This window comes from Rhea americana, unplaced genomic scaffold (genome assembly GCF_003343005.1).
Source record: "Rhea americana isolate MKP2758 unplaced genomic scaffold, rheAme1 scaffold_15, whole genome shotgun sequence".
Classification (NCBI taxonomy): Eukaryota; Metazoa; Chordata; class Aves; order Rheiformes; family Rheidae; genus Rhea; species Rhea americana.
Window position 1 is genome coordinate 3,840,417 of NW_028185594.1, and position 19,058 is coordinate 3,859,474.

At 59.8% G+C, this 19,058-nt stretch overlaps 1 protein-coding gene across 1 annotated transcript in view; it reads left to right on the forward strand.

Annotated features, from left to right (window-relative positions):
- Window positions 1-19,058, forward strand: part of NRP2 (neuropilin 2) — a gene marked incomplete at its 5' end in the record, with an annotated part of 29,162 nt that overhangs the window by 744 nt on the left and 9,360 nt on the right. The window contains 8 exons of the mRNA XM_085299550.1: window positions 7,879-8,060; window positions 8,874-9,104; window positions 9,208-9,363; window positions 11,044-11,213; window positions 12,208-12,363; window positions 15,824-15,968; window positions 16,132-16,481; window positions 17,483-17,627. Of these exons, the coding sequence (XP_085155676.1) occupies window positions 7,879-8,060; window positions 8,874-9,104; window positions 9,208-9,363; window positions 11,044-11,213; window positions 12,208-12,363; window positions 15,824-15,968; window positions 16,132-16,481; window positions 17,483-17,627 (1,535 nt within the window). The remainder of the gene's footprint in view (window positions 1-7,878; window positions 8,061-8,873; window positions 9,105-9,207; window positions 9,364-11,043; window positions 11,214-12,207; window positions 12,364-15,823; window positions 15,969-16,131; window positions 16,482-17,482; window positions 17,628-19,058) is intronic.

Below are 19,058 nucleotides of genomic sequence, written 5' to 3' on the forward strand. Positions count from 1 at the left end.
GGGCCGGCCGGCCGGGCTGCCCGGGGCGCTCCAGCTGCCGGAGGTGGACCTCCGTAACCGCTTCCTTCGGGCCTTCCTCCGTCGGCGTTTCGTTTTGCCTTATTAGGCTAAAGTTTCTCCCTCATAAAGCATAACATTTACATTCCTAAAACCCGTTCTAAGGCAGAAGGCGCTGCGTGCCTCCCCCCGCCCCGACCAACGTGAAAGGAGAAATTTGGAGTAATTGAAGCCCCAGCAGGTCCCTCTGGACCGTTAAAAGCTGCTTTTTTTTTTTAATCCAAGCTGTAGCGAGGCGGCCCCAGCAGGTTTTTTCCGCAGAGCTTCCCAGCACACGCTGCCCAAGCAGAGGATGAGTAACTCCGCGCCAGACCGCAGCGGACTTGGGGGGCCGCCGCGGCAGCTCGCAGCCCCCTCTGGTGGCACATGCACGCCGTGGCAGAGGACCCCGGAGACGCACGTGGGCCGGGGGCTCCAAAAGCAGGCAAAAAGCAGGGTGACGGGGCGGCAGGGTCGGGCTCCTCCTCCCGCCCGCGGCTCCCCGCCGCCTGCCGCAGCGTTGGCACCTCCCGGCCAGCCGGCAGCAGGTCGGGCACGTGGGGCGAGCTGGCCGGCGAAGGGCCCCTCCGGCGGCCCGAGCATCTCCTAACGCTTCCCGCGCTGCAGAAAGCCGAGGTTTGAGGGCTCCTGTGGTGGGATGCAACGGGAAGTGACTGCACTTCCTGCAAGGCCGGAGAAGCTCCTGCAGCGCTGGAGAAGTTGAGTGTTAACGTCGCAGGCGGGAGAAGTCGCAGATGAGATACTAAGAAAGGCATTTACTTGGTGGTACGCTTGCGGTGTGGGCAGCCAGAAGCAATGTTTCCAGCGCACAGGAAATAGTTCAGTGTGGGTAACATGACGCTGCAGCTCATCTCGTCCTCAAATGAGGTTTTGTGCTTTGTTTTAAACTTTGGCCGGTATCTCCCGTGTGGTTCGTAATCCCCGTCGTCTTCCAAAACGAAGCCTCAGCGAGCGGGTTAGCGACGGCAGCCTCCGGCCCCTCGCGCGGGAGGCAGCCGGCCAGGGGCCCCCCAGGGGCCCCCGAACGCAGAAGAAGCGTCTGGTTGCCCGTGGCCGGGGATCAGCGCCGAGYTTTCCGAAAGCCTCGAGCGGGTGCGAGGGAGGGAGCGACCCTCCTCCGTGAGGAGGCGTCCGCCGGTCGGCGGCGGGGCCCCGGGCGCCCGGGCAGGCAGCGGGCAGCGTATCGGGAACCCCCAGGGCCCGTCGGAGCTGCGGGTGGCCGGGGGACGTCCAGCAAGAAGCAGSAGTAAGCCCCCTGCCCGTGCCCTTGTCGGCACGGGGGTCGAGGCAGCTGCTCAGCTTCCTTCCTCTTCCGTGAGCGGTTCCGTGACGCTTTCTTCGCGCTATAATTTTGTTTTTGCAAAGAAAAGGGAAGGGGTAAGGACCGGCGCTCGCGTTAGGCCTTTGGTGACGCYGATGGCTGGCAGCTGATCGTGGGCAGGAGCATGGTCGGGGATCGGCAGAGGGGACTCGCCATTTGTCCGCGTCCACTGCCACTTGCTGAAGTTTTGTGACCCATTTGAGATATATCTGTATATATATATATATATACATACATTTTTTAGGCTTTCTGTCCTGAAAGCCCTCTGGTTTTTTATTTATTTTATTTTATTTTTTCCTTCCTGCTGTTCATGAGCAAAACATCTCTCTGTGTCTTTAAATGTGGCAGATGGGGATTTCTTCGGATGTCCAACAACCCAATCGAAGGAGACCCCTGGAGACCTCTCCCCTTCCCYGTCCCCCTTCTCAGCCTGTCTCTCCCCCGCGGTCCGGAGGCGCGAGGGCCGCGGTAACGGCGTGTCGGGGGAAGCAACCGATGCGCCACGCGCCGCGAGCGCAGCCCGTCGCCTTCGGTGTCAGAGGCTCCCCGCCGGCGGGCCGGTCCAGGGGAGACCCCCCGTCCTTAGCGCGGGATGGAAATTGCTCGGTGGGCTGCTCGGGGCTCTGTTCGTGCGACCTTGTTGATGCTTGGCCACGGGTTCGGTGCGGGTCGAAGCGAGCAAACGGCTTTGTGCGGAGGAAAGCAAGGGCGAACGAGGGGCATCTGGTCCCGGTTACCGCCGGCTCCTCGGGCGTCTCGCGGCTGAGCCAGCCCTTGGGACGTCCCTTCGGAGGACGTCCTCCTCCTGGGCCGGAGCCGGAGCACGGCGTGASGGTCGGGCCCCGAGGAGATCCCTGTCCTGCTGCCCAGCTGGGGGACGCTGGCCCCAGCCGCTGCCCTGAGAAGGTGCTGGGACCTGGTGTCCCCCATCCGCAAAGCGGCAGAGCAAACGTTTGCTCGCGGTCTTCTACCCGCTCTGCTGCTTTCCGGCAGTACGTTTCCCTCTTGCGCTTGGTGGTTTTTATTTATTTATTATATACATTTTTTTTTCTTTCTGGTAGTGTTGGAGTGTCTGTGAGTGGTGACAGTAAAATGACAAAGAAACTAAAGTCTAGTTCTTTCCACAGATGGATTGTAGCAGAAGGAGGAAAGTGCAAATGCAGTTTCTCAAGTGTCCTGCGKTCCGGGGTAGGGAAGGGCTGCGAGTTGCCTCCGCTCGGCTGCAGCAGCAACAGACGGCAGAGCGCCTCGGCGAGGGGGGCTGCTCGCGGCAGGGCTTGTCTACTTAATTCCCCGTTTTACCATGGTCCCCCCGCCACGCAAAGGATACCAGGGACGTCTTGCAACAAAAGACCCCCTTGGCTGAAGATAGAAGGGGGAGGAATTTATAGAGATCGCTTTGGAGGCGGGAATGAATTCTCCTGCGCAGCAGCCTGCAGCAAGCCCCTCCAGCGCCGTTCGGGCGCCTCGTCCTCCTGCGCGAGGAGGGGTTTCTCCTGCCGGGCGCCGCGGGAGAGCGGCACGGCGCGGCGCGGCGCCGGGGGCTCTCCCTGTCCGCGCCCCGCTACGGGGTGAAGCAGCCCGGGAAACGCAATCCGAGSCTCCCCGCCGTTTCCATTTTTTTGTCTTTGAGGCGTTTCTGAAGACGTTTTCCAATCTGTTGAGGTTATTCTCTCTCTCTCCATCTCTCCTTTCTCTTGACTGGATGCCTGGATTCCCCCCCCCACCCTATTTCTCAGAAATTCTGGTCAGATTTTTTGAGGGGATAAAACGATAATCCGAGGCACAGTGGAGCGATTACAAAACTCCGCGGCGCTGCGGTTACTCAAGATGCAATTGCATGTAGCAAATTCAAACAAAAAAAAAAAAAGGAAGAAAATCTTTGGAGGAGTGCCGAGGCGTTCGGCGCAGAGGCACGCAGCCCAGGCTGCCTCTCCCGCTGCCAGCACCGCATCGCGGTGACACCAGCCGTGGAAAACCCCTTGCAAGGGCTTCAGCTCGGAGGGTTTTATTCTGACTCTCTCCTCGCCTCTGCGCAGATTAGGAGCRATTGCCCTTAAAATGATGAGTTACACAGGTGTAAAAGCAGTTCAAGTCAAAGGAGGYTCCGAGTCATCTGCCACGCTTATAATTAATTACCTTGATTAAGTACTGGCAGCTAAGATCAAACTTTGTAGCTCTGGTTTYGTCAGATGGCAAAGGTGTTTGCCTCTGCTCCCGTGACTATTTAAAAAAAAAAAAAAAAAAGTAGTATTTAAAAGTCGCGAGTGCTKTCTGCAGCAATGTAACCTTTGTAGGGTATGTCCTGCGGTTGCTTAAGACTGTGAAAGACAAGAAAACTTTTCTATGATTTGTTTTTATATATATATATATACATATATACATATAAAATGCAGCTGCCCATGAAATAATGATTTGGTTTGAAGGTGGAACATGGGAGAGCACGAAGATGGGTGGCGATGCCGAAAGAATCGGCGAGGCCGGCTAGCGTGTAATGGGCATTAATTCCAGCCGCCCCTGGGCGGCAGAGCTGGCGCGGAGCTGCTGCTTCGCTGCTTCTGAGCCACCTTCGTACTGCAGCTGCAAGCCCGGGCCCGGGAAACAGGCTTTTCCTGGAGCACGGGTATAGGAAAGTAAATCCCTGTGGTTGTTACAACGGCTCCTCAAAACCAGAGCCCTCGAGGGAGGCGTCGTGTTCGCGGCACTGAGCTTCCCAGCTCCAGATGAAGCGTCGGGGAAGCTCGGGTTGGAGCCCCGTGGCTCCTTCCTGCTTGGCGAGCACCGGAAAGCCGGCTCAGCTCCGTGCCGGCCCGGGCGCTCCCGTGCTGTCCCGGGGCGGGTCGCAGCCGTCCCGGAGCCCGCCAGCCGCCGGGTGGACAGCCGGCAGGTCCGGGCAGCCCCGGGGGACGGGGAGCGGGCGAGCCCCTCCGCCGCAGAGCGGGGTGGAAGAGGCGGGCGCGCGGCTGCCGGCGCTGCTCGCCGTTGTCGCGGCTCCGCTTGGAGGGCCGGCGGCAAAGCCACCGCCGCCGAGAAGGCGCAGGGGAGCGGGAGACCGGGAAGCAGCGGGTTGGCAGCAGGAAARAGCAAGCGAGCGTGGGTAATACAGGCGTTAGAAGTGCTTTATAATTAGTTTATAAAAGCTCTCTTAGCATCAGCAAAGCACTTTCTGCTAGAAATCTTTAATAAAAACGCAGCAATATTTGTAAGCAAGGTATGTTTTCCGCTTAATTCCGTTAAACAGCTCCAAGAAGAGCATCTCGGCAGCGCAGGTCCCCTCCCTTCTCAACCCCCCGYCGTCTGGGTAGTTAAAAGCACTTTAGCTTTGCCTCCCTGCTTTAAAACTCCCTGGTGGGAACTGTGCTTGCTTGAGATGGTTTTAAACCAATTGACTGGCCTTCCTGCTCAGACAGCTGCTGAAAATAACTGTTATGCTGTGGTCACCTTCCCTGCAAGACAGCTTGCCTAATCCGTTGACCCTCCTTGTGGGTTGCGGATGCTACACCCTAACCCCCTCGTATTTGTGGTTGCCTCCGTGGAGCGATGCCCAGACGAGGAGGAGAAGCGGGCCTGAAACGTGGCCTCGGACACCGCAGCTCCCCCGGCAGAGGTAATGGCAGAGAGCTCAGCCCATGAGCGCGCTGGTGGCCCTTGGCTGGAACGGCGCGTTCGGTTGTAGGAGAGAAATGTGAATTGCCGGGGACTGGTCGAGACGGTTTGCAGGCCGCATGGGTTTGTGTCCCACCCAGCCGTGAGCTAGGCTATAATTATCTGGAAATGAGATGGTTAGAGAAGAAAGCATCCACAGGGTTGGATTTTCTTCCTTCCAACTTTTCTTCTCGTGTTTCACATGGGAAGAACTAAATCTGGAAACCACGCATAAGCTCAACAGAAGCAAAGTTCTGGCCAAACTAGATTTTAACGTGGCCGGTGACCCAACATGAAGGGAATGGGGTTTAATCACCGTGTTTGATCGTGGGCCAATGCGTGGACGTGACCGAAGCACGCGCCGCCAAARGAGTCTGCGGTGGGGATGAGCCGGTGTCTGCGCTGAACTGCGTGTGCTTGGGAAGGGGCCTCTCTGGTGGCTCGTTTCCGAGGCCTTAAGCTTAACGGGTACATGCTCTTGCAGTACATCTGGATAGGAAACATCTCCTGACTGTAATCTTGTCCCAATTCACAGTTTACGTGACCTGAAGGAAGACGGTTTTGCCTCATGAGGAGTGGAGGGCTTGGGCCAAGGTTTTTTAACTAGAAAACTCGTATGTGTTTATGTTCATTTCGCATTTGGCAAAAACGACTCCCTGACCTTCTCCTAGGGGCTTCTTTAGTTGTTTGCAACATTTGATTTATTAAGGATTAGCTCCAGTAGGAGAAAGCTCAGTTAGATGCTCGGATGAAGCCAAACAGGGTTTAATTTAGAAAGAAGCAAATATTTCCTGATGATTTACTTACTCGATTCRTTCTTTTCATTTTCCATTTGCAGATTGGCCATGAGCAGATTGCAATATTCCCAAATTGTATGTATTATTGGAAGTTATTCACCCATTCATTAAGCAAATAATTCTTGGTCCAGAATTTGCTTCAGAAGTTGCTTCTGCAGCATGGGTTGGTTTCTGAGCCACGCGGCTGGCGGCAGGGTGTTTTGTGCGTTGGCTACACCAGGAGCTCTGCTCATTGCAGTGGTTGAAGCCATGTACTGCGTTGGCGAGTTGCAGCCCCACGAGGATGCAAGCAGATGTTTTTCCCTGCGATGCGGATAACCTGTGCCATGCACGTGGCAGCTTTTGCAATCTAGTACGTTACCCATGTTTTGCCAACATTCACATTTCTGCCAGATTCGTTTTTGCCAAATATACACGATTTCACTGGTAGCTGGTAGTCTTGGGGCACAGCCCTGAACTTCAGGTGTGAAAGGGCTACACGTGCAGTGAKATCAAGTCACTGCTCGGAGAACAAAACGTCCCTGCTGTTTGCTCAGTGCGACTTCAAACAAACAGACAAACAAGGAGGGGAAAGCTCTGCTTGGAAGAAGCACTGCCGTCTGTGTTCCTCCTCCCCCGGGAGAAGATGGTACCAGCCACACGTGATGGATGCTAGGAGGGTCGCTGCGGGTGCCGTCGGGGTGATGAGGTTATAGGAAGCTGCACGGAGCAGAGCTCTTCGCTGACATCCGTCTGTGTCCACCCATCGGCGAAGTCAAACGTTCCTCCTGGGCCAGTGCTCCTCACCGGAGGCGCTTCTCAAGGTCGCTTGGCTTATTGCACCTTGGCCAAGCCCCTTGGGCCCGTAACCACGTGAAAGGCTGGCTAGCTGCTGGGTCTGGCACGGACGGGATTTATCTGCTGGCTCCCAGCTGGGTTTAGTCCCGGAAAAGAGGGGAACCGAAGCCGTTGGGGCCACCTTCCTTCGTGGAGGAGCGCAGCGAGCTCCTGCAAGCTTGCTGCGAGTCTGCTGCCTGCCGACGCGTGCTGGGCAGAAGAGGAACGAGTCACACGAGGATCACCCTGTATCCAGCGAGCTGCTTCTCCTTTCGGCGCTCGGTTCCCGCACGGGAGATCTCGTGACAAGGGAGAAGGGCAGACTCCTGGCACGCTGCAGCGCGCCTTCCCTCCCCGTCCCCGCGAGAGGAGCTGCAGCCTGTTGTTCAAGCAGGCTGATACAAAGCGAGCACGCGGCGGAGGAGAGACGGGCGTTTCCTGTAAACGGCAGCGTGCTGGCCGGMGGTGGGGAAGGGGGGAGAGCGAGCGTGTTGGAAGGCAGCTGAAGAAGAACAAGATGTTCGCGTAGAAGCTGTTTGCTTCTCCGCCGCGTGCAGCGCCCGCTGCTACCCAGTCACGGCCTRGCTGGCGGTCGGAGGGAAGCCCCGSTGGGGATTTCGCCAGCCAGCCAAAATCTTTGGTTAGCACTTTGTAAAAGAGGGTCGGTGTTGCTGTCCAAGCGCTAAGTAAGCGTAGCAGCCGCACTTGCTGARGGACCAACGCGGTGTCAGGCAGCGCACGGAATAGCCGCCTGCTCGTGTTGATCGGACGTTGACTTCTTGGGTAACGTTTGGTACGTGCTTGGCCAAATCCCACCTGGATAGTGGAATAAGGGGGGCCGTGACGTGCCGGCTGCCAGAGCTGGGCTAAGTGGCACAGTAGCACTTCGGGAGAGATGGAAGGGGAGGAGAGCAGCCCTCGGAGGGCTGTGTCTGAGCTTCTCCCGTGCCAAAGCAGTCTWGTGGAAACGCAAGCTAATTGTGTCCTAAATTTTTAAGCCAGCTTTGAAGCTGGAGCGTATGCGGGTGCRGTAAATTAACGATGTCAGCAGCGATGGGGGATGAGACTTAGATGCAGCCAGACACACAGAAGGGAAAGCTGCACGGGTGGGTGGGGTGCAGGGGGCGACAGAGTCCCCCAAACCTGTCTGGACGATGGTCTTGTGGCATGCGCAAAGCAGTGCCTGCRTCCCGCGGCGTCTCCTGGGCTGGCGGCTTCACTGCCGTTTCCCGGCCTCCGCAGGTACGACTTCATCGAGATCCGGGACGGGGACAGCGAAGCGGCAGACCTGCTGGGCAAGCACTGCGGGAACATAGCACCTCCTACCATCATCTCCTCTGGCTCCTCTCTCTACATCAAGTTCACGTCGGACTACGCCAGGCAGGGCGCCGGCTTCTCCCTGCGCTACGAGATCTACAAGACAGGTCAGTGTGTGCTGGCCACGGCCACCTGCACAAGGAGGTGCCTTGGCCCCGCTTCCAGTGTGGCTTTGAGCAGGTTCTCCGCAGGGAAGAGGCTCCTTTTCCCCGTTTTATTTGTTAGACGGGTCTGTTTTGTSCTGCCTCTGCGAAGGCAGAGGAGTTAGTGGTGCGTGGCGGCGCGTCTTGGGAGCACGCGGTAGCTCTTGTCCCGCAGGAGCACCGGCGGTGCCTCCTTTCCCGCGGCGCGCGCGGTTTAGGGCTGCGCGGGGATCGTCCCTCCTTTAGGAGCGCTCGGAGCTCCCCCCTCCTGCGGCGACGCGACTCGGAGCCGGTCGACGCCCGAGCGTCTGCAGGACCGAGCGTCCGGGAGCCGGGGGGCCGCGGGGACGAAAGCGGCCCTGCGCGGCCGCGGGGCGCGCGCGCTCCCGTTTGCGGTCGGCAGCTTCCGCGGGGCGGCCCCCCGGTCCCCGCTCCGGCCCCAGGCTCAGCGTCTCCTTCCCCGCGGGGCTTTGCCTTGCCAGGGGGTTGCCAAGGGATGACAGAGACGTTTGCACCCCCCCGCCACGGTCCTTATCCGAAGGGGAAACTGAGGCGCAGACGCCTGTGCCAGTGGAGGGGAGGCTGCAGCCCACTGAGCAGCAGCAGACCTGCGGTCGGGGAGAGCTTTCTCCAAAAAGCAGCTGTCTGTGCTGCCCCTCTGGGAACCGGGTCCTTATTCGGTGCCGTTTCGGCAGGGACGGGGTGGCGGGGTGCGGGCCGGCCGGCGGYCACCGTTTCGGGCCCCCCAGGCGCACACGGTCTGTCCCGCCGCTGCAGGCTCCGAGGACTGCTCCAGGAACTTCACGGGCTCCAACGGCACGATCGAGTCCCCGGGCTTCCCCGACAAGTACCCGCACAACCTGGACTGCGTGTTCACCATCATCGCCAAGCCGAAGACGGAGATCCTCCTCCACTTCCTCATCTTCGACCTGGAGCACGACCCGCTGCAGGCCGGGGAGGGTGACTGCAAGTACGACTGGCTGGACATCTGGGACGGCATCCCGCAAGGTGAGCCGCGCCGCTGCCGCCCCGTTGGGCCCCGTTTCCCGTCCCCGAAGCCCTCCTCCCTCGGGGCGCGCCGGCGCTACCTCGGCGGCTCTTCCTCTTGCAGTCGGCCCCTTGATCGGCAGGTACTGCGGCACCAAGATGCCGTCGGACATCCGCTCCACCACGGGCGTCCTCTCGCTGACTTTCCACACGGACCTGGCGGTGGCCAAGGACGGCTTCTCCGCGCATTACGACCTGGTCCAGCAGGAAGTGCCGGAAAGTAAGTTGGGAGCGCTGGAGCGGGAGGYGGCGCGGCGCGAGCGGGGCTGGAGGCGCGTTTGCCAGGGCTGCTCTCCCCGGCTGGCACCAGCACCACGTGCGCTCCTTCCACGGGACTGAAGGATGAGTCACGTCTTCTGACCTTTCCTTATCTTTTGGCTTGCTCGTGAAGTTTTCTTAATGCCATTTGAGGTGAATTTTTGCTGCGTGTGCYCAGCTCAAAGGGCCTGGGGGAGGGCTTCAGCCCCGCGGGTGCAGCAGTATTGCTGAAGACTGGGGGGGACGGTGGGGGGATCTTCCCTCCCTCCCTCTGGTTTTCCAAAAACGTACAGCCCCAAAGTGCTGACAGCAATTGCATAGATGTCTAATTAAAACATGCCCAAAGCTCGAAGCAGTTCAACCCAAAATTTGATTTAGACCCCTTATTAGAGGAGAACGAGCTCGGTGCGAGGACAGTAAGCCGTGYGCTTTGCAGCGTTTTGATCCTTGGTGTTAGCACACGCAGGCTGCGAGAGGTTTCGCTTTCCCGCGGCGCGTCTGCACCGGAGCTACGGCTCGCGAGAGCTCCCCCGAGAGCTGCGCCGCAGCACGAGCGCCTCCGGGGCGCCCTTCCCTCCTGGGGGTGGGGGCCAGGGACCCCTGGGTTGCGACCGCGTGGCCGAGAGCAGGGACGCGCAGGACGGCGGCGGCTGGGTGGTGGAGCCTCGCGCTGAGGCCGAGGTAGGGGCGTCCCCGCTGAGGCTGCGTGAGTTGAACACGGTACATCTCCCTGGTACATCCTGCTGCTCTTTGTTCAACCGCGCTTTAGTCCCTTTCCTACTCTCTTCTTTAAAAAGTCTGGGAAATAAAACGCTAGTGACACAGAAAGCTTGAGAAACCAGGCACAAGAAACGTTAGGAAGCCGGGCCTGTTTTGATTTGTGCGGGTGTAAATTGAAACTTTAATGACACCACTGAGATCTTAACTTGGCCCGTCACTTCCAGCCTGGAGTTGACTTGGCGACGTTAAAAACACAGGCAGTTTGGTGGAGCTCCTTTGGTTTACAGCAGCAGTGGGCTTTGGCCCACGCAGTATTTCCTATCAATATTTTCTCTGTTGTTGTTTTAACRGGACAGCTGCCATAAAATATATGAGATGTGCAATGAGATTGAGCTAATTGTGACTTTTAAAAGCCTTAGAAATGAGGAAGCTCAAACAAGAGCATGCCAGATCCTTTCATGTTCAAGGCCGGTTAATTCCTATGGGCCTAATATCCTGTGCAGCAGCGCATATGTACGCACAAAACCTTTAAAACAGTCCATTCCTCGCCTTGTCAGTGCTTATGTTTCACTTTTGCTGCCTCCAAGGAGATGGAGAACTTGATGGCGAGGGGTCTCGGTACGTCTTGATGTGGGTGGATGGAAGGAAGGGGCAGAGTTGTGTGCCAAAGCCGTGCAAAGGAGGAGGAGGTGGAGGAAGATCTGGACTGCATTAGTTTGSCAAAAGCCATCTGAATATAAAGCCACCCCGTCTTCAGTTTTGCGGTGCTCTCCACGAGCCTGCCGACCGTGCAAGGTGGTGCAGACCCGCTCGTCTTCCCGGGCGGGCAGCTGTGCTCGGCCATGGCTGGGGAGGAGAGTTCGTGGCCGCCTTGAAGTACAGGGCCCGCAAGCTGAGCTCTGGGTGTGTGTCCCCGCTCCAGACTTCCAGTGCAACGCGCCGCTGGGGATGGAGTCTGGCCGCATCTCCAACGCGCAGATCAGCGCCTCCTCCACCTACTCAGACGGGCGGTGGACGCCGCAGCAGAGCCGGCTCAACAGCGACGACAACGGCTGGACCCCCAATGTGGACAGCAACAAAGAGTACCTCCAGGTACGCGCGCTGCTGGGCGCTTGCCGTCCGCGGGCGGCCCAGGGGTGCCCAGGGTACCCGYGGCGAGTGCCTTGGAGCTAGGCCAGCGGCTCTACCAGGGGTCAGGCCACCCCGACAAGGCCCTGCCATTCAGATGCCAGCATGAGAGCTGGCTTGACCCGCTGACCTTCTCCAGCCCCCTCATCCTCGCCATTACCTCRGAGGGCTTTCCAAACAGACTCAGGGAGCTCCACCACCATCCTGAGGACCAAAATCTCAAGGAGGCATGTGGAAAAACAGCTAGGACAGTATTTATCCCAGCAGTGATGCTGGGAGCACGAGTGGGCTGAACATCATGCAGGGGCCTGGCGGAGCAAAGGCTTTCCCCAGGACCTGGCTAGATCCGCAGTCTCTGTCCACAAAGGGTTTCTGGCAGCGTCACATCGCTGTGAGACGCTGCTAAAGGGCACTGAGGAGGGGAGGTGGTGAAATGTCATTGCCTCGAGCAGATGTCTCATTCTTCATTCATAGCAGTGCTACCAAGCCAGCTCTGCTGACCTTTCTCAACCCACATTGTGAAAAAAAGAAAGGGAAAGCCAGGAACTGCAGCATTTGCTAATTGGACATCATGCTTTTATTTTACATGGGAAAAGTCAGCCTCTGTCCTGCTTTCACGGACGTGAGCTTCCAGCCTCTGCGCAGCTCCTGCTGCCTGGTGAGAGGCAAGGAGAAGGCTTTGTGATCGCCCCATACAGACAGATGCTAACATCCTTAATCAGTTGTGCCCCATGGTCCTCCTTGCGAGTGTCCTGTGGAAGTCAGCCCAGGGTTTTTTTGCCCATTAAAATCAGTTCTTACAGGTCTTTGGGGATCCGGCGTGCAGCCACAGATGGAGCGAGACAGGCTGAATTTGCACCTTACTCATATTTCAAAGGCGGAGGGAGGACCTCCGAAGCCCGTCTGGGCTCCCAGGTGGTCACCGCTCCCTCTCCTGACCCTTTTTCCTCCCGGAAAGGTGGACCTCCACTTCCTGACGGTGCTTACGGCCATCGCTACGCAGGGAGCCGTCTCCAGAGAAACGCAGAACGGCTACTACGTCCGCACCTACAAGCTGGAGGTCAGCACCAACGGGGAGGACTGGATGATGTACCGGCATGGCAAAAACCACAAGGTAAAGGCCCTGTTGTCTCTTTTTGCGCGCGCCGTGGTGAGTCTTGCCGCCGACGGGAGGGAAGAGAGCTCGGGGAGGTTTCAGGGGGTTTAATCTTTGAGGGACGCTTTGTCTGGCGAGTTGTTAGAAGGCCGCGGTGATGCTCTGAGCAGAAACGGTCCTTTCTCCTCTGCACAGCGATGAGGARACGCTGTTCCTTGGAAAACCTGGCTGCTGTTGCATCTTTCGCGGTGGCGAGAGTATGTTCTTTGACTGCAAATGAAGGAGAGAATGCTTTCACAGCCTGTGTTTTGCCATACAAGATTCATTGAGCTTTTACGGCCGCAGCCCCGTCTGCATGCTGGGTTGACAATCACAAAACCGCGTGAAGCTGCGGCTCAGGAGGTAGTGAGGCCTGGAAGTGAAAGGGCGCAAATCCTGCGAGGGGATCGCGCCATCCCGCGGAACAAAGCGGGCAGTAAATAACGAGGAGCGCGGCGGGCCGCCAGAGCGGCGGGCTCCGCGCTGGCCGGCGCGCAGGCAGCGRCGCTTTGGGACCTTGGGGGTGGCGCTGGGCGAGCAAGGGGGCCGGGGGCCCGGGCGGGCGCTTCCCCAAAGCGCTTCCCGGCAGCTCCCGCTCGCCCGGCGCTCCCGGTGCGCTGGCCGTCCCCTCCCTTTGCCGGCGCGGATGAAACGCCCCGTCCGGCGTTCGTTTCCTTCCCCTCACCGGCAAAACCCCGGCTGGGAAGATGTGCTAAATAAACACTGCAGCCAGGCCGCGGTTTCGGAGTAGCCAGGGGTAGGAAATTTACCTTTCCGAGCCTGACCCGGGCGGGAACCTGCCCTCGCGAGGGACTTCAGCCGCAGGTTTCCCATCCCTGAGGGATGCGGTAGGAGCAAGGCCCTAGGGGCAGGCTGGTGTCAGCCCAAAGCCAAAGGAGTTGCCACCAAATGGGGACGTGGCACTTGAGTCCTACCAGCTTTCTTCCAGCTCTCTATTCCACCCTTCATTAGGAGAGGGGAAAAAAGKGGGGGGGACCCTCTCTCTCCTTTTTTTCGCTCCTTTATTCCACCCTTGCTTCTTTCCCGTATCCCGGCTTCAACTTAGCAGAYGCCTCCTGAGGCTGCAGGATAAGTAAATGCCTCTCCGTGGCGTGCCTGCCCCTCGCGCGGGGACGGCGGCGCTTCCTCCCCCCTCGACGCCGGGCCCCTCGCCGGGGGGCCGGGGGGCCACAGCCCCCCATCTGCCCGCCCGCCGCCTCCGTGTGCGCCGGCGGGGTGCGTCGGGGGGTGGTTCGGGTCGGACGCGCCCGGCGCTGCGGCTCCTCCATCCCGAGGACGGGGGTTTTTTTTTTTCCCCCCCATCCCTGCCCTTGGCGCCGAGCTCCGCGGCGAGTCAGCTCAGCCGCGCGGCTCCCGCCACCTCCCGGGCTGGTCCCTCACGCAGCCCAGAATTTTTTTTTTTTTTCCCCTTGCTGGTATAAATTACTGTGACTTCTTGTACTTCGACGGAGACATGTTGATTTGCGCCGTTCGAAAACTTGGCTCCAAATACGTGCTGAGTGGGATGGAAAGCAGAGAGGACGGGAGGAATAGCAATGTGCTATTTCGGTAAGGGGGAAGAAATCGCTGCTTTCTTGGCGCTCCCGACTTCACACGTTTTCCTGCTGGCGCTTCGCATGCCGCGAGTGCTAATTTGAGGCAGGATGCAGAGCCCGTGGAAGTCAGCGGGACTCTCTGGGTCTGGAGTCAGCATTTTCAGGGCGGCGAGACGCGCTCGGCCGCGGGCTCCGCTCGGCGGCCACGGGACCCGCACGCTCGCGATGCGTTGGGAGGGGGGCTAGAGACAAGATACCTGGGAGGAGCCCGTTTTCCTAAGAGCACCAAGCACCTGCCCTCCGAGAGCCGGGCCCCTTTCGTTACGCCGACTTGGATACCCAGCTCTGATCTGCTGGCGCTCTCCAGGAATGAAGTAGGTTGGGGCAGGTCCTGCCAGCGCTGCTGCTATCAGAGCCGAGGGTCCGGTGTCGCTTCTGCCCTCGCAGACTGGAGTCCGGAGCACCCAGGCCCTGATTCAGAGCCGTCCTCAAACTTGCGTAGCTGGTTGAACGCGATCCAGCCCGAGGACATGACTGGGCCCCAAGACTAGAGCAGAACTGAGGCTGTTCCTGGAAGCAGGTGGTGGAGATCGAGGCTGTGTGAGAGAGGCTTTCAGCAATGCATTTGGTAGTGATGAAGCTTTTGGGCTCAGTCCTGGTTCTGCTTTCCATCAAGCTTGACTTTGCAGAAGTCAGCAACAAATCGCATATTGGTGTAAATTTGGATTCTGGCCCCTGATGCTTGTATGTGCTAAGAGAGCTAAAAAAGAACAAAACGGGAAATATGTTAAACCGAAAAGAGCAGCAAACCTCATCAGTGACTGTTAAACATGCTGGTCCATATGCAACCTTTGGCTCGTGGAGCCTTCAAACTGCTGGTTGTGGGAAGCGAAGGAGTTTGCCAGGGGAAGGAGCTCTCCAGGCTTTTGGTGCCCAAGCGTCTGCTCGGGGCACCGTCAGAGCCGCCGCGCTGGCACGGAGGGACCTTCGGGCTGACCTGGCGTGGTGCTGCTTGTGCTAAAATAGTTGCAGGGGCTCAGAAAAACATTTCCTGTCCTCCGGTGTTAGGTTCGGGGTAAGGTGTTGTGTGTCAGCCGCTGTGTTGACGTAAAGCCGGAGGCTTTGCTGTGGTGTGGAAATGCATCCCTGCCGCCCGTGTGCGAGCGCCCACCCGCGTACGAGAAGCACGCGCGCGTGCTCGAGGGCCGCTTCGCAGTAACCACTCCTCTTGCAGCCCTCCTSCTGGAGAAAAGGGTATCTGGTGTCTGCCGAGCAAGGAAAAGGATGGGAAGTGGGGTCAGAGTGGACAAAATAGGATATTAAAAACACATAAACCATGCTGTGCCGCTGAACGGTAGCAGCGTGGTGTATGTTCTGCAGATTAGCACKTCTGCCCAGGTTCACGTCGGCTCCCGATCCCAGTCACCGGGCGGCACTAACSCGGCCCGAAAGCCTGCGTGCTTCGAGGCGAGCGGGAGGCGCGCGGCAGCCTGGGGGCCTGGGGCGTCGCGCTGGCGGCACAGGGGCTGTCCAAAACCGCGCCCCAGTGGGCGCGCTCGTCTCCCCCCTTCCCGCTCCAACCTCCGGCGCCGCGGACCGAGCCGGAGGCACGAGCGCCCCGTCCGTGACCGCGCGGGGAGGCTCTGAGGTCCGCCTGGCGGGTGCTGATCGCGGCCATCTGGCGAGGCAGCAGCCTTCTCGCGTCGCGTCGGATCGCGAGCCCCTCCGAAAGGCCGTCTCCGCTCGGGGAGGGGGGCTGCCCGGGCGGCAGCTCCTCGCCCGGGGCCGGGCAGCACCCGCGCGCGCCGCGCCGGCTGCCGGCCCGCCCGCTGGCCCTGCCGGGAGAGGCCGTGACCGCGTTTCCGCCCCCTCCCCGCTTGCAGACGTTCCAGGCGAACGAGGACGCCACGGAAGTGGTGCTCAACAAGATCCACAGCCCGGTGCTCACCCGCTTCGTGCGCATCCGTCCCCAGAGCTGGCACAACGGCATCGCCCTGCGGCTGGAGCTGTACGGCTGCCGCATCACCGGTGAGGGACTCGCCCGGCCCCGGGCCCCCGGGAGGGCCGCGTGGGGAAGCGCCCGGCGCTAGCGAGAAGGTTTATTGCCTCCCTCAATTGCTCAACCCGCGGGAAGCCCCGGGGGCGCCCCCTTCGCCCGCCGCGGACGTTCACGCCCTTGCCGTCCCTGCAGATTCGCCCTGCTCCAACTTGCTGGGGATGCTTTCCGGCCTCGTCCCCGACACGCAGATCTCGGCCTCGTCCGTCAGGGGCTACGACTGGTCCCCCAGCATGGCCCGCCTGGTGAGCAGCCGCTCGGGCTGGTTCCCACGCGTCCCCCAAGCCCAGCCCGGCGAGGAGTGGCTGCAGGTGGACCTGGGCGTCCCGAAGAACGTCAGGGGCGTCATCATCCAGGGCGCTCGTGGAGGCGACAGCGTGACCGCCACTGAGTCGCGCTCCTTTGTGAAGAAGTTCAAGGTGGCCTACAGCATGAACGGAAAGGACTGGGACTTCATCCAGGACCCCAAAACGATGCAAGCCAAGGTAGGTGTTGCCCAGGACAGCAGGAGGGCTGCGAAGGGGGGTATGTTGCTGGCTGTCTCCAGTCTCCCTAGTGGGGTCTTGGGAAATCAGTAGCTTCCTCTCCTCTCAGAGGTCCGGGGATTTGGGCCGTCACCATGAAACCCTCCTCGTGTCCCCTGGTCGTGCCCATAAGCCGTCCTACAGGCTGTAGGTTCCACCTTGCCTCCGGGTGGGCAATTTCCCTTCGTTTCTTGCTATGGACCAAAAGGTCCAGAACTTCCCYCCAGTGCTTGGCATGAGGAGAAGTGGCCTCCAGTGCAGGGCTGGGGACGTGAGCAGCACCATCGGCTGTGCCCGGCTCCTGCAGGCCACAGCCCCCGCGATGGGGGGTTGGATGGCGTTCGGCACAAACTACTTACCGAGTTGAAGGAGAAAGCACGCTGCTGCTGTGGCTTGCACTTCTGAAACAGGAGGGTGAAGCACGTCACAACTTCTCCTTGGGAAATTTGCTGTATGAGGATCCTGGACCTGGAAATTCCCCCTGTTCTCCCCACTTCACTGAAGTTGCCACTGATCTTTCTGCTTAGCAGCGCAGGAGCAGCAGGGAGCTTGAGGAATGGCCGAGTTTGCTGCTGCTGCCTGTTTGGTCCCTAGGCGAACGCGTAGATTTGGGCGAGTTCTAAGTTCTCCCGACCTACCAGCGAGTCTTAGAAGGCCTGGTGCTATCTGTAGCCCCGTGTTTATTCCCCACGTCCTGGCACGTAAGCTGAAAAGCAGCAGTGCTTGGGCTGCGGGGGAAAGCGAGCGTGCAGACCCAAGCCCTGCGGGGGAAGCCTGTCGCAAGCCGGCTATCTTCCCGCGCAAATGAAAATCGGGTCGGTCCTTTGGCGCGGGGAGCGCTGCCGGCTCGTGGACGGCGAGCTGCGAGCGYGGGCGAGACGGCAAGCCATCCCCGGGGGCCGGCGGAGAGCTCGCGGGGCGCCYGCCACCCTCCTCACCGGCTTTCCGCTCTCTCCCCGCAGGTTTTTGAGGGCAACATCCACTACGACATCCCCGAAGCGCGGCGCTTCGAGCCCGTGCCCGCGCAGTAYGTCCGCGTGCACCCGGAGAGGTGGTCCCCCGCGGGAATTGGGATGCGCCTGGAGGTGCTGGGCTGCGACTGGACAGGTAGGAGCCCCCTCGCCTCGCCTGTCCGCCCCCTCCCCGAGCCCGAAACGGCGAGGCGGGGGCCGGCAGCTATTTCTCCCTCCCGGCCGCTCGGAGACGGTGCGCGGGGCCCCCTCGCAGATGAGTCTGCGGTGCGGGACTACAGCTCCGCTAAGCCCAGGGAGCGGTGCTCGCTTTCGCTCGCCTGTGTTTCACGAGTGCAGCGCGTTGCGGCCGCCCTCGCCGCCGGCGCGGAGGTGGAGACTGTCCCACCGCTCCCTGGGACCGGCAGAGGTGGTGCCTCCTGCCCCTTCCGAGTGCCAGCGGCGACCGAAGCTCCGCGGCTTCGTCCTCAAAAGCCAAGACCGCGCCCGGCAGCTTGTTCAGCCTGAYGCTAGCTTTCGAGTGCCAGGGGCGAGGTGTCCTTTATTTTTGCGGTTGTTGCTTTTTTTTTTAATAATCTGCTTAAATCCGAATCTGGTCTCCAGATGTCAGCGGTAAAGAGGCATGATTTCCATTTTAAAAGCACATCTGCAGAAGGCATTCTCTTCTAGGAATGCCCGKTCTAGGAAGCTTAAAAGACACGGGGCTTTTCTCCAGCCTTTCGTGGAGTCTCTGCTACCCTTTTCCTCCTGTGACGCGCAGCAAAGCGTAAAACACACGTACGCACCAGTAACTGTGATACTTCGTCACCTTCGAGGTCGACGGTGAATCTCCCCCCGAACCGGGAATCCAGTGTAAACGACCTAAACCGAGGCGAGCAAGGGCTCGCAGGGGTTCGGCTTCCTCAGCCTCTCGTGCCGCTTTTGGTCCAGGTTGTCCTTCACGGCCGCCGGCCCAGCCGGTTTCAGTCTGAGCGGCCCCAGCCCGAGCGTTTTCCAGGCAGAGCGCTCGGTGGCCGTTTCCCAGGGTGGCCATCTAGGCTTTTGCACGTAGCAATGTTTAAAACTCAGCGGCCAAGACATAAATATTCGTAGCTTTATTGATTTCCTGGCATTCAGCTTTGCAATCAGAGCAGGGCCCGTAATCCTGCGGCTTCACCACGTTATAAAGAGCATTTATATCGCTGGTGCAAGCGGGAGAGCAGAGACAGCCGGTGGCTCTCGCCGCGCGTGCCGGTGGCCCGCCGGCGCCCGGGCCAGCCCTGCCTGCTGCGAGGCCTGACGCGCTGCCGAGCTGGCGCCCGAGACCCTGGCGGCGGCTCTTCCTCGGGAGCGCCGCTGGGAGATGGATCCAAACCCGCCGACTGCGAGCGTTTGCGCGTGAGGGCCCAAGCCCTGGCGTACCCTGCCCGACCGTCTCCGTTTGCAGCCGGCCTCCAGCGTCTTTAGACACCGASTCGAACAGGCAACTAACCGCAGCTGGGCTCACAAACGAGTTGGCTAGTAGCTCGAAAGTCATGAAGCAACTGGCTGCCTTCAAAGGCCTGCCAGATTTCTCCCTCTGAGGAGC